Raw genomic sequence first — 13,387 nt, forward strand, 5'->3', positions numbered from 1 at the left:
CAATCTTTGACATCCATCACAATGTATTTGGAATCGCACAGTACATGCCAGTGGCATAATACATGATTCCCCATCCCTGTACTTACAGACCATCTCCAGGGTGTTGACATCTATATTGCCCCCCACCACACCACCTTTAGAGTCCAGTTTGGAGCGGCCCAGACCCACGGACATGCTGATTTCTCTGTCTCTGTTACTACCCACTGACAGGCGACCCTGACTCTTCAGCCCACTGGTGGTCCAACTAGAGGTAAACAAGAGCAAAGGGGAAAAAGTCAGTACCACCCACCTCCTCATGAATAACCAACATCTGCTTTCTAGTAGGCATGGTTTGTTTCAACGGGAATATTTCAATGTTTAGAATCATGCTTTTGGTAAAGGTTATATGTAGGATTGTGTTCTGTTTTTTATAGGTAGTCAGATACAGTGGGGGAAAAAAAGTATTTAGTCAGCCACCAATTGTGCAAGTTCTCCCACTTAAAAAGATGAGAGAGGCCTGTAATTTTCATCATAGGTACACGTCAACTATGACAGACAAATTGAGGAATTTTTTTTTTTTAATGAATTTATTTGCAAATTATGGTGGAAAATAAGTATTTGGTCACCTACAAACAAGCAAGATTTCTGGCTCTCACAGACCTGTAACTTCTTCTTTAAGAGGCTCCTCTGTCCTCCACCCGTTACCTGTATTAATGGCACCTGTTTGAACTTGTTATCAGTATAAAAGACACCTGTCCACAACCTCAAACAGTCACACTCCAAACTCCACTATGGCCAAGACCAAAGAGCTGTCAAAGGACACCAGAAACAAAATTGTAGACCTGCACCAGGCTGGGAAGACTGAATCTGCAATAGGTAAGCAGCTTGGTTTGAAGAAATCAACTGTGGGAGCAATTATTAGGAAATGGAAGACATACAAGACCACTGATAATCTCCCTCGATCTGGGGCTCCACACAAGATCTCACCCCGTGGGGTCAAAATGATCACAAGAACAGTGAGCAAAAATCCCAGAACCACACGGGGGGACCTAGTGAATGACCTGCAGAGAGCTGGGACCAAAGTAACAAAGCCTACCATCAGTAACACACTACGCCGCCAGGGACTCAAATCCTGCAGTGCTAGACGTGTCCCCCTGCTTAAGCCAGTACATGTCCAGGCCCGTCTGAAGTTTGCTAGAGTGCATTTGGATGATCCAGAAGAGGAATGGGAGAATGTCATATGGTCAGATGAAACCAAAATATAACTTTTTGGTAAAAACTCAACTCGTCGTGTTTGGAGGACAAAGAATGCTGAGTTGCATCCAAAGAACACCATACCTACTGTGAAGCATGGGGGTGGAAACATCATGCTTTGGGGCTGTTTTTCTGCAAAGGGACCACGACGACTGATCCGTGTAAAGGAAAGAATGAATGGGGCCATGTATCGTGAGATTTTGAGTGTGAAAACCTCCTTCCATCAGCAAGGGCATTGAAGATGAAACGTGGCTGGGTCTTTCAGCATGACAATGATCCCAAACACACCGCCCGGGCAACGAAGGAGTGGCTTCGTAAGAAGCATTTCAAGGTCCTGGAGTGGCCTAGCCAGTCTCCAGATCTCAACCCCATAGAAAATCTTTGGAGGGAGTTGAAAGTCCGTGTTGCCCAGCGACAGCCCCAAAACATCACTGCTCTAGAGGAGATCTGCATGGAGGAATGGGCCAAAATACCAGCAACAGTGTGTGAAAACCTTGTGAAGACTTACAGAAAACGTTTGACCTGTGTCATTGCCAACAAAGGGTATATAACAAAGTATTGAGAAACTTTTGTTATTGACCAAATACTTATTTTCCACCATAATTTGCAAATAAATTCATTAAAAATCCTACAATGTGATTTTCTGGATTTTTTTTCTCATTTTGTCTGTCATAGTTGACGTGTACCTATGATGAAAATTACAGGCCTATCTTATCTTTTTAAGTGGGAGAACTTGCACAATTGGTGGCTGACTAAATACTTTTTTTCCCCACTGTATAGACATTAAGTAATATGCTGGTATGAATTATAAGGAATACATCTGTATCTGGGAAACTGGCTCCTAGTGTGTAGAGTATAGTGTGTTGAGTGGGAGGGGTAAAAGGAAGACATACGTGTTGTTGCCCATGACATTGCTCATGTTCATCTGGACGTTGAGCTGCTTCAGGTTGATGGCGAATACCACTAGTGTCTCCCACGGGGTCCCTTGGAGGCCAGCTGCCTTACCGTTCTTATTGAACGATGGCGTGGACGTCTTGGTCACAGAATCTGCATGGGAGAGAAATGTATGATGTAACGGCATGCTCCCCACAACTATTTGTCTTAAGTTAGGGACAAAGTTATTCCCAATCTAAGTGCCAAAGAGTATAAACTAGCTCAAGTCTTAAATGAGGGATATAGTATTCATTCACCATTACAACTGTATTTTAAGTCTAGCTTGTGAAAATAATCTCCATACTAAACTAAAATAAACAACATTAACACAGTTTTAATCAGATAGTGTTGTTCCTCGACGCTGCTGAGCACTCATTTTTGAGTTGGTACCTCTTCTGGGGGCGGAGGAATCGGAGACACTCCTGGTGCGTCCGGGGGCCGGGGACTTGAGGTGGGAGGACAGGCCCCCGGGGGACATGTTGCTCCCAGTGGAGTGTTCAGAGAACACATTGGGGGACTGGGGCATATGCTGCCCAGTGCTACCGTCCCAGGTCCTCCAGTAGGCTTTACGGCTGGACTCTGGTGACAGGTGCTGGGTCATGTTCTCTACAGAGTCTGGGGTGGCTGGACCTGAGGCTGGAGGAGAAAAGCAGGTTAAGGTAAAGGGCATGTTTTGAAATGTCAACACAGGTTTGGGGAAAAAATGCCTACGGTTTTAAAGGGACTGACATTAACAGAGTCGGAGATTGAAAGGAAACAGAGTAACTAAGAAATAAACCCAGTCAGAAGTAAAAATGTTGATAATTTATTGCATAAGGAAAATGGCGCTCTAAGGGTGCAAAGGCCTATCGAGGAGTTGTGTTTCTACCTGTTGGCATGTTGATGGTCTGGTCTCCCAGGAAGAGGCGTCGGGCGATGCTGCGGCGGTACCAGGCTCTGGGGAAGGCCAGGATCTCACTCAGCCTCCGCATGTCATACTTGAAGGAGGCAGAGCCGATGTCACACACAGCTGAGAAGAGAGAGAGAGAAAACACTCAAAGTTGGCCAGGAATACCAGTTTATGTGGATTCAACCGTCTTGACAGGGGAATTGAAATGTCAAAATGGATCATCTTCATTGACAAGATATACATGACATTCCCATTTGAAGACCAAAGATTGCGCTCAGGTTAGACGGTGTCCAACCATTAACCCCGTTCCAAGAGCGGATAAGGCACCTGAGATATTGATGAGGGTGGTGTCCATCTTGCCCCCCTTGCCGGGTACAAAACTCTCAATGAAGGTTGGTCCTCCGGTGCGTCTCATTCTGGACAGGCTGACCTTGACGAACTCCAGGTTGATGCTGAGGGAATCCTTCCTCCCAGTCACAGAGGATGGCTCCTCATCCACTGTACCTTAAAGGAAAGAACAGCTATGAGGCGACACTTCATTGCGCTGTTATAATGCTACACATTGAACTGACGGAAGACTGAAAAACCCTGCTGTGAAAGTACACTGTATCACTATAAGGCATGCTGTACAGCGTAGTTGGTAGACTTCACTGCAATATAATGCACAGGACAAAAAACAGGGGTCGGCAACAGGCAGCCGAAACCGGCCTGCGAGTGATTTACTTTGGCCCCCCAAAGTTGTTAGCAAAAAAAAAGATTAACTAAGTTACAAAATAACTGTATATAGAGGGGTCATACTAGTGTGTAGCCCAAACTGTTTGGATGCTACAGACAAAAGTTGGCAGATCGGCTGTACCGACTTCAGACAAGTCCCAAGACGCTTGTGGGGGTCGTAAAGCAAAATGAACCGTCGTGTTCGAGTCTCATCTTTCCATAGGGTTCATAATAGTTTGTAGGCCAAACCGTTCGGACGATTTTGTGAGAAGACCAATTTTCCGGATGTCTCATGGTCTGACAAACACCGCTCTAGCTCTGTCACCTTTCACCACAGATACGGAAGTGCAACATCGGTGGATGTGATGGATTGAGACGCATCCAATGCAAAAGGTATAGATATCTAGCTTAAACTGACAGATTTTTATGGGGATTTTTTTATGATGCAAATTACAGTGTCTTCAGAAAGTATTCATATCCCTTGACTTATTCCACACTTTGTTGTGTTACAGCCTGAATTAAAAATGGATAAAAAAATTAAATGATGTTCTCTCACCCATCTACTACATATGCCATAATGACAAAGTGACAACATGTTTTTAGAAATGTTGGCTAATTTATTGAAAATGAAATACAGAAATATTTCATTCACACCACTGAGTCAATACATGTTAGAGTGTCTTTCTGGGTAAGTCTCAAGAGCTTTGCACACCTGGATTGTACAATATTTGCAGCTCTGTCAAGTTGGTTGTTGATCATTGCTAGACAGCCATTTTCAAGTCTTGCCATATATTTTCACGCTGATTGAAGTCAAAACTAACTAGGCCACAGGAAAATTCAATGTCATCTTGGTAAGCAACTATCTCCCAGTGTCTGTTGGAAAGCAGACTGAACCAGGTTTTCCTCTAGGATTTTGCCTGTGCTTAGCTCTATTCCGTTTCTTTTTATCCTAAAAAACTCCTTAGTCCTTGCCGATGACAAGCGTACCAATAACATGATGCAGCCACCACCATGCTTGAAAATTTGAAGGGTGGCACTCAGTAATGTGTTGGATTTGCCCCAACCATAACGCTTTGTACTCAGGACATAAAGGTCATTTATTTGCCTTTTTTTTTGCAGTTTTACTTTAGTGCCTTATTGCAAACAGGATGCATGTTTTGGAATATTTTTTATTCTGTACAGGCTTCCTTCTTTTCACTGTAATTTAGGTTAGTATTGTGGAGTAACTACAATGTTGTTGATCCATCCTCAATTTTCTCCCATCACAGCCATTCAACTCTAACTGTTTTAAAGCCACCATTGGCCTCATGGTGAAATCCCTGAGCGGTTTCCTTCTTCTCCGGCAACGGAGTTAGGAAGGACGCCTGTATCTTTGTAGTGAATGGATGTATTGATACACCATCCAAAGTGTAATTAATAACTTCACAATGCTCAAAGGGATATTCAATGTCTGTTTTTTGTTTTGTTTTTTTCATCTACCAATAGGTTCCCGTCTTTGCAAGGCATTGGAAAACCTCCCTGGTCTTTGTGGTTGAATCTGTGGTTGAAAGTCACTGCTCGACTGAGGGACCTTACAGATACTTGTATGTGTGGGGTACAGAGATGCGGTAGTCAAAAAGCATGTTAAACACTATTATTGCACACAGAGCGAGTTCATGTAACTTATTACGTGACTTGTTAAGTACATTTTTACTCCTGAAGTTCTTTAGGCTTGCCATAACAAAGGGGTTGAATATTTATTGACTCAAGACATTTCAGCTTTTCATTTCTTATTACATTTGTAAAAAAGTCTAAAAACATAATTCCACTTTGAAATTATGGGGTATTGTGTGTAGGCCAGTGACACAAAATCTCAATTTGATTCATTTTAAATACAGGCTGTAACAACAAAATGTGGAAAATTCAAGGGGGGTGAATACTTTCTGAAGGCACTGTCTATATTTTTTTAGGATTTTAGTTTTTGGTAAATAAATAACAAAAATCACCAGGAATTCAGCTAAGAATGAGTTTCATTTAGAAAATCACTTCCCAAGTATTCCCATGAATAAACAAGGAGGTGTCTCAATGTAATCAAGGAATGAAATGATTGTATTTGAAAATAACAATCTCTTTTTGGGCTTAGTTTTGGTCAATGTTCCGGCCCCTGACTATCCACCCGACCCCCAAAAAATAAACGAAAGAATCGGCCCTACCGCTGCTATAGAATATTCAAATATACATGAGAAATGTTAAAGTTGAGAAACTTTCCACTACACTTTTCCATACCTAGAGGTCCTGGGCCTGGGGGCAGCCCTGTGACGGCAGATTTCTGTTTCCCTGCCCCATAAGGGTGGAACACGTAGAGGGAGAAGTCTGACATGCAGGCAGTGAAGCTGAGCCCCGAGGAGTTGCTGGGGGGGGCGGTGAGGTCTGACTGGCTGCTGCTGTGATGGGTCCGGCCCAGAGGGCTACCCAGAGATGGAGAGGGACCTGAAGATTAGATCAAAGAGGTGTTATTATGGACCAGATAGACTTAGAAAATGAAATGCATCCACTCACTTCTAGAGGTTGCTTTACAGGTGCATTGGAGTGTTGCTATCTATACCTCCTTTGCCAGGGGGCGGTTTGAGGATGTGTTGGCTCGGAGGGGTGGAGGAGGGTGTGGGTGTGTGTGGGCCGTCGGTAGGTTGGGTGCTGGATGGGATCTCCAGTTCACCACGATTAGAGGAGAATACCAGGTCTAGAGACGGCAGTTTCAGCATACACTCCACTCTGGACATGGGCAAGCAGCTGAAGCGGATCTGAGAGGGCTAGAGATTGAGTCAGATTAGAATAGAATTTGAAAACTTTATTACTTTGAGTGTGGTGTCTCAGGGACTGGACATTGTGACAGCAAAACATACTCATTTAAAATGGTCTCATATTGTACAATGGCGAACAGAGTGACATGAACTGAGCTATGGGGGCCACAGTAAGTCGGGTAGACGGAGGTAGGTTACCTGTACTCTGACGTAGACCACAACGTCCACAGGAAAGGAGGAGTAGGCAGAGGTGGATGAGGACACCAGGGATGTGCTGGACTCCTCCAAGGGCTCCACTGGATCAAACTGGCCTAAGTCCTCCTCCTGGGAGTTCAGATCTGAGAAACACACAGACAAAAAGTGGTCAGCTTTGAGCAATGGTTTTGTAAGTTGATGTTTTAGGTCCAGCAATCACATCTCTCAGGCAAACAGGCAAACATTTTTTGATTTTTTTAATACAAATACAATTCAAACAGTTGAGGTGAACAAGTGATGTATTTGCAATGGAATGACCCTACATACCAGTATAGTTCCTTTCCACCGGGGTGATGGGAATGGTCTCCAAGGCTTTCTCCAGGAAGTCCAGAAGACAAGGGCTGATGACCATCTCCTCTGGGAGGGTCTGGAGGGCCACCCAGGCATACAGCTTGGCTGTCTTCACCCCACTACTGCCCTTGCTTTTGGCTGCAGGGGAGACATGATCTGAGTTTGGACAGGGTCACACACACAAGGCTTCACTACACCCACCAACATTGGTAAGAGAGTGAAAACACATAGTGAAACAGATATTGGGACAGATTTAACTAATATTTTTCACTCCCAAGGAAATGAAACAAAAAAAGGTAAGAAATAAGACATTGTTCTTTCATTTACTTTCTGGTTCTACATGTTATGTTTTCTTTCCTCTGGAGAATAACTTTGCAACAGCGTTTAGTAAAACAGCCACTCTGTGTCTATCTACCCACCCACTAAGTGTCTGAAACGGAATTAAATCAAACCGGATCTTAAAACATTCCAACACAGAAATCACCAGCGTCTTCAACATTCACAGATCAAAGCCTTGGACAAGACTGAACGAGCATGCATTCGATTTTAATGAGTGGGTTGATTGAGGATTGATTGAGGATGTCTATGGCCACGATGGAGACGTGGCGCTCTACTGCGGGTCAACACAGAAGGCGAAAGGGCATGCAGATAATGATGAGAGCTCTCAGTACCAGTACCTGATGGTAGAGGTGGGGATGGGGGAGGAAGGAGCGAGTTAGTCTTGCTTTGGCCAGCATTGGGAGGGTTGTGAGGGCCGCTATCTTTCATACCATACAGCTTGGATTCTTTGGAGAGGGTGCGGGGGAGGGAGGATCCTCGAGAGGCATCTGGCGACTCTGTCTTCATGGTCTTGGAGTTGTAGTGCAACTGGGGTTGGAGGAAATTGAAAAATAGTTTTGCATCAGAATAGTTGAACTCTTAGGTCATCAATGGCAATATAGTTCCTACCATTTAATGCATGGTATTGATGGGTCATCATTTAAACTCATTATTTACACCATGCCATAGATAGAGGGCCTGAAACAGTAATGGCCTGAAAGCAAAATAACCGACCTTGACATCTACTCCCGGAATGTAAAAGACAGTGGTCTCCAGGTCGCTGGATTTGGTCTGCAGAGAGGAAGGCACCTTCTTCCCGGCCAGGAGGTGGGTGGTGGAGGTATAGGTGGGCTGGAGCTTCTTCTTCTTGGGTGGAGATTCCTGGTCCAGACTCCTGGAGCTGCGGTCACAACTCCTACAGTACAGGAGGAGTAGGAACATTGGGTTACATAGCATTCTTTGACTAAGAAACTTTGTTAACATTTTACTTTAAGCCTGCAGGTATAATGCTTTATAACTTGTCTAGATTACAATAAGGCATATGTTATGTCTTTCTATATATCAAAATAGTTAGAAAATCCCTAGGGTTTAGGTGCCGTACCTTCTTAAGGAGACATCCTCGTTCTCCGGCTGCTGGGTGGTGGGGTGCAGGACACACTTGCCGCTGTCAATCTCCACGCGCACGTCCAGCTCAAAGTCGATGTTCCTCTCGGTGACCGAGCTCATGAGACTGCGGTTGGTGGGTGTGCTGGGCCAGCGCTCGCTGAACAGCTGGCTGACGGCAGCAAAGCCCGATGGCTTCCTGTGTGGCGGTTGGCTGTGACACGGAGAGGAAAGCAGGGTCATTAGGGGTTCAAAACAGGAGGAATAAAGAAATTAATAAAAATTGATTTATTATTCTCCATTGAGCATGCTCCACTGAGTAGGCTTAATCTGGGTCCAAGAAACAGGCCAAATAAACAGTCATGAGAGAGGACTCACACAGGCCTCCTGAAGTAGCTGGACGGCCTCTCACGGTCAAACTCTTCCTCCTTGTCAGAGTCCTCTGAGGAAGAGGAGGAGAGCTCGTCGCGGCGCATGTCGTCGTGCTGGAAAGGAATGCCAGGTGAAAAGACGGCAGGGGTGGCAGGGGCACTGAACACTGAGTGGGGCCCTTCGCTAATGGATGGGAAATCATGATGGTGATGAAGATGAGGATGGAGTGGTTCATCAATGGTGATGGACAACAGATCCATTTCAGTCTCCTCCGGAAACTTCAGCAGAGAACAGACGGGAGGTGTTGAAAGGGAGACAGTTAGACTCTCTCAATTAGAAAAGGTCAAACATTTTGAAGTGATCTAAACTCTGTAGCAGATAGCATCCTGCTCAAAGGAACTGTATGCACGTGTAGTACTAATTAATTTATCACGACTGGTTATGACAATTTTCAATACACAATGTGTATGATTAACATCTACTCTAGCATTGTGTGTGTATATATATATATATATATATATATATATATATATATATATATATATATATATATATATATATATACATACATACATATACATACATACATACATACATACATACATACATATACATACACACACACAGTACCAGTCAAAAGTTTAGACACACCTACTCATTCAAGGGTTTTTCTTTATTTTTACTATTCTCTACGTTGTAGAATAATAGTGAAGACATCAAAACTATTAAATAACACATATGGAATCATGTACAGTGAGGGGAAAAAAATATTTGATCCCCTGCTGATTTTGTACGTTTGCCCACTGACAAAGACATTATCAGTCTATAATTTTAAAGATAGGTTTATTTGAACAGTGAGAGACAGAATAACAACAAAAAAATCCAGACAAACGCATGTCAAAAATGTTATGAATTGATTTGCATTTTAATGAGGGAAATAAGTATTTGACCCCTCCACAAAACATGACTTAGTACTTGGTGGAAAAACCCTTGTTGGCAATCACAGAGGTCAGACGTTTCTTGTAGTTGGCCACCAGGTTTGCACACATCTCAGGAGGGATTTTGTCCTACTCCTCTTTGCAGATCTTCTCCAAGTCATTAAGGTTTCGAGGCTGACGTTTGGCAACTCAAACCTTGAGCTCCCTCCACAGATTTTCTATGGGATTAAGGTCTGTAGACTGGCTAGGCCACTCCAGGACCTTAATGTGCTTCTTCTTGAGCCACTCCTTTGTTTGCCTTGGCCGTGTGTTTTGGGTCATTGTCATGCTGGAATACCCATCCACGACCCATTTCCAATGGCCTGGCTGAGGGAAGGAGGTTCTCACCCAAGATTTGACGGTACATGGCCCCGTCCATCGTCCCTTTGATGCGGTGAAGTTGTCCTGTCCCCTTAGCAGAAAAACACCCCCAAAGCATAATGTTTCCACCTCCATGTTTGACGGTGGGGATGGTGTTCTTGGGGTCATAGGCAGCATTCCTCCTCCTCCAAACACGGCGAGTTGAGTTGATGCCAAAGAGCTCGATTGTGGTCTCATCTGACCACAACACTTCCACCCAGTTCTCCTCTGAATCATTCAGATGTTCATTGGCAAACTTCAGACAGGCCTGTATATGTGCTTTCTTGAGCAGGGGGACCTTGCGGGTGCTGCAGGATTTCAGTCCTTCACGGCATAGTGTGTTACCAATTGTTTTCTTGGTGACTATGGTCCCAGCTGCCTTGAGATCATTGACAAGATCCTCCCGTGTAGTTCTGGGCTGATTCCTCACCGTTCTCATGATCATTGCAACTCCACGAGGTGAGATCTTGCATGGAGCCCCAGGCAGAGGGAGATTGACAGTTCTTTTGTGTTTCTTCCATTTGCGAATAATCGCATCAACTGTTGTCACCTTCTCACCAAGCTGCTTGGCGATGGTCTTGTAGCCCATTCCAGCCTTGTGTAGGTCTACAATCTTATCCCTGACATCCTTGGAGAGCTCTTTGGTCTTGGCCATGGTGGAGAGTTTGGAATCTGATTGATTGATTGCTTCTGTGGACAGGTGTCTTTTATACAGGTAACAAGCTGAGATTAGGAGCACTCCCTTTAAGAGTGTGCTCCTAATATCAGCTCGTTACCTGTATAAAAGACACCTGGGAGCCAGAAATCTTTCTGATTGAGAGGGGGTCAAATACTTATTTCCCTCATTAAAATGCAAATAAATTTATAACATTTTTGACATGCGTTTTTTTGGATTCTTTTGATGTTATTCTGTCTCTCACTGTTGAAATAAACCTACCATTACAATTATAGACTGATCATTTCTTTGTCAGTGGGCAAACATACAAAATCAGCAGGGGATCAAATATTTTTTTCCCTCACTGTAGTAACCAAAAAAGTGTTAAACAAAATCAAAATATATTTTATATTTGAGATTCTTCAAATAGCCACCCTTTGCCTTGATGACCGCTTAGCACACTCTTGGCATTCCCTCAACCAGCTTCACCTGGAATGCTTTTCCAACAGCCATGAAGGAGTTCACACATATGCTGAGCACTTGTTGGCTGCTTTTCCTTCACTCTGCGGTCTGACTCATCCCAAACGATCTCAATTGGGTTGAGGTCGGGGGATTGTGGAGGCCAGGTCATCTGATGCAGCACTCCATCACTCTCCTTCTTGGTAAAATAGCCCTTACACAGCCTGGAGGTGTGTTGGGTCATTGTCCTGTTGAAAAACAAATTATAGTCCCACTATCTACTGCTACTCCTACTGCTCTCTCCTCGTCTGACCATGTGTTCTCGCATACCCCGAGAGCATCTGGTCAGCGGGGTGGTGGCACAGGAATCCTCATCTCTCCCAAGTGGACATTCTCTCTTTCTCCCCTGACCCAACTGTCTATCTCCTCATTTGAATTCCATGCTGTCACAGTCACTAGCCCATTCAAGCTTAACATCCTTGTCATTTATCGCCCTCCAGGTTCCCTTGGAGAGTTCATCAATGAGCTTGACGCCTTGATAAGTTCCTTTCCTGAGGATGGCTCACCCCTCACAGTTCTGGGTGACTTTAACCTCCCTACGTCTACCTTTGACTCATTTCTCTCTGCCTCCTTCTTTCCACTCCTCTCCTCTTTTGACCTCACCCTCTCACCGTCCCCCCCTACTCACAAGGCAGGCAATACGCTTGACCTCATCTTTACTAGATGCTGTTCTTCTACTAATCTCACTGCAACTCCCCTCCATGTCTCCGACCACTACTTTGTATCCTTTTCTCTCTCGCTCTCCTCCAACACTACTCACTCTGCCCCTACTCAGATGGTAATGCGCCGTCGTAACCTTCGCTCTCTCTCTCCCGCTGCGCTCTCCTCTTCCATCCTATCATCTCTTCCCTCTGCTCAATCCTTCTCCCTCCAATCTCCTGATTCTGCCTCCTCAACCCTCCTCTCCTCCCTTTCTGCATCCTTTGACTCTTTATGTCCCTATCCTCCCGGCCGGCTCGGTCCTCCCCTCCTGCTCCGTGGCTTGACGACTCATTGCGAACTCACAGAACAGGGCTCCGGGCAGCCGAGCGGAAATGGAGGAAAACTAGGACTCCCTGCGGACCTGTCATCTTTTCACTCCCTCCTCTCTACATTTTCTTCCTCTGTTTCTGCTGCTAAAGCCACTTTCTACCACTCTAAATTCCAAGCATCTGCCTCTAACCCTAAGAAGCTCTTTGCCACCTTCTCCTCCCTGCTGAATCCTCCCCCCCTCCCTCCCTCTCTGTGGATGACTCCGTCAACCATTTTGAAAAGAGTGACGAAATGACGAAAATGTATGTAATGTAAAATATAAGCCCAAACCAGATGGGATGGCGTATCGCTGCAGAATGCTGTGGTAGCCATGCTGGTTAAGTGTGCCTTGAATTCTAAATAAATCATAGACAGTGTCACCAGCAAAGAACCCCCACACCATCACACCTCCTCCTCCATGCTTTACTGTGGGAACTACACATGCAGAGATCATCCGTTCACCCACACAGCGTCTCACAAAGACACGGCGGTTTGAACCAAAAATCTCAAATTTGGACTCCAGACCAAAGCACACATTTCCACTGGTCTAATGTCCATTTCTCGTGTTTCTTGGCCCAAGCAAGTCTCTTTTTCTTATTGGTGTCCTTTAGTAGTGGTTTCTTTGCAGCAATTTCACCATGAAGGCCTGATTCACACAGTCCCCTCTGAACAGTTGATTTTGAGATGGGTCTGTTACTTGAACTCTGTGAAGCATTTATTTGGGCTGCAATTTCTGAGGCTGGAAACTCTAATAAACATATACTCTGCAGCAGAGGTACCTCCGGGTCTTCCATTCCTGTGGCGGTCCTCCTCATGAGAGCCAGTTTCATCATAGCGCTTGAAGGTTTTTGCGACTGCACTTGAAGAAACCTTTTGAAATGTTCAGTATTGACTGACCTTCATGTCTTAAAGTAATGATGGACTGTCGTTTCTCTTTGCTTATTTGCCATTATATGGACTTGGTTTTTTACCTAAT

General features: G+C 44.6%; 1 protein-coding gene across 1 annotated transcript in view; it reads right to left on the reverse strand.

The window, feature by feature from the left end:
- Positions 1–13,387, reverse strand: part of kiaa1109 (KIAA1109) — a 99,412-nt gene that overhangs the window by 11,036 nt on the left and 74,989 nt on the right. Inside the window, exons 68-80 of the mRNA XM_084144177.1 lie at positions 8,896–9,167; positions 8,516–8,731; positions 8,149–8,329; positions 7,773–7,962; positions 7,072–7,251; positions 6,748–6,887; positions 6,354–6,558; positions 6,035–6,238; positions 3,383–3,559; positions 3,035–3,175; positions 2,557–2,802; positions 2,127–2,280; positions 87–244 (exon numbers count right to left, since the gene is read on the reverse strand). Coding sequence (XP_084000303.1) covers positions 87–244; positions 2,127–2,280; positions 2,557–2,802; positions 3,035–3,175; positions 3,383–3,559; positions 6,035–6,238; positions 6,354–6,558; positions 6,748–6,887; positions 7,072–7,251; positions 7,773–7,962; positions 8,149–8,329; positions 8,516–8,731; positions 8,896–9,167 — 2,464 coding nt within the window. The remainder of the gene's footprint in view (positions 1–86; positions 245–2,126; positions 2,281–2,556; positions 2,803–3,034; positions 3,176–3,382; positions 3,560–6,034; positions 6,239–6,353; positions 6,559–6,747; positions 6,888–7,071; positions 7,252–7,772; positions 7,963–8,148; positions 8,330–8,515; positions 8,732–8,895; positions 9,168–13,387) is intronic.

This window comes from Coregonus lavaretus (genome assembly GCF_964263955.1).
Source record: "Coregonus lavaretus genome assembly, chromosome: 27".
Lineage (NCBI taxonomy): Eukaryota > Metazoa > Chordata > Actinopteri > Salmoniformes > Salmonidae > Coregonus > Coregonus lavaretus.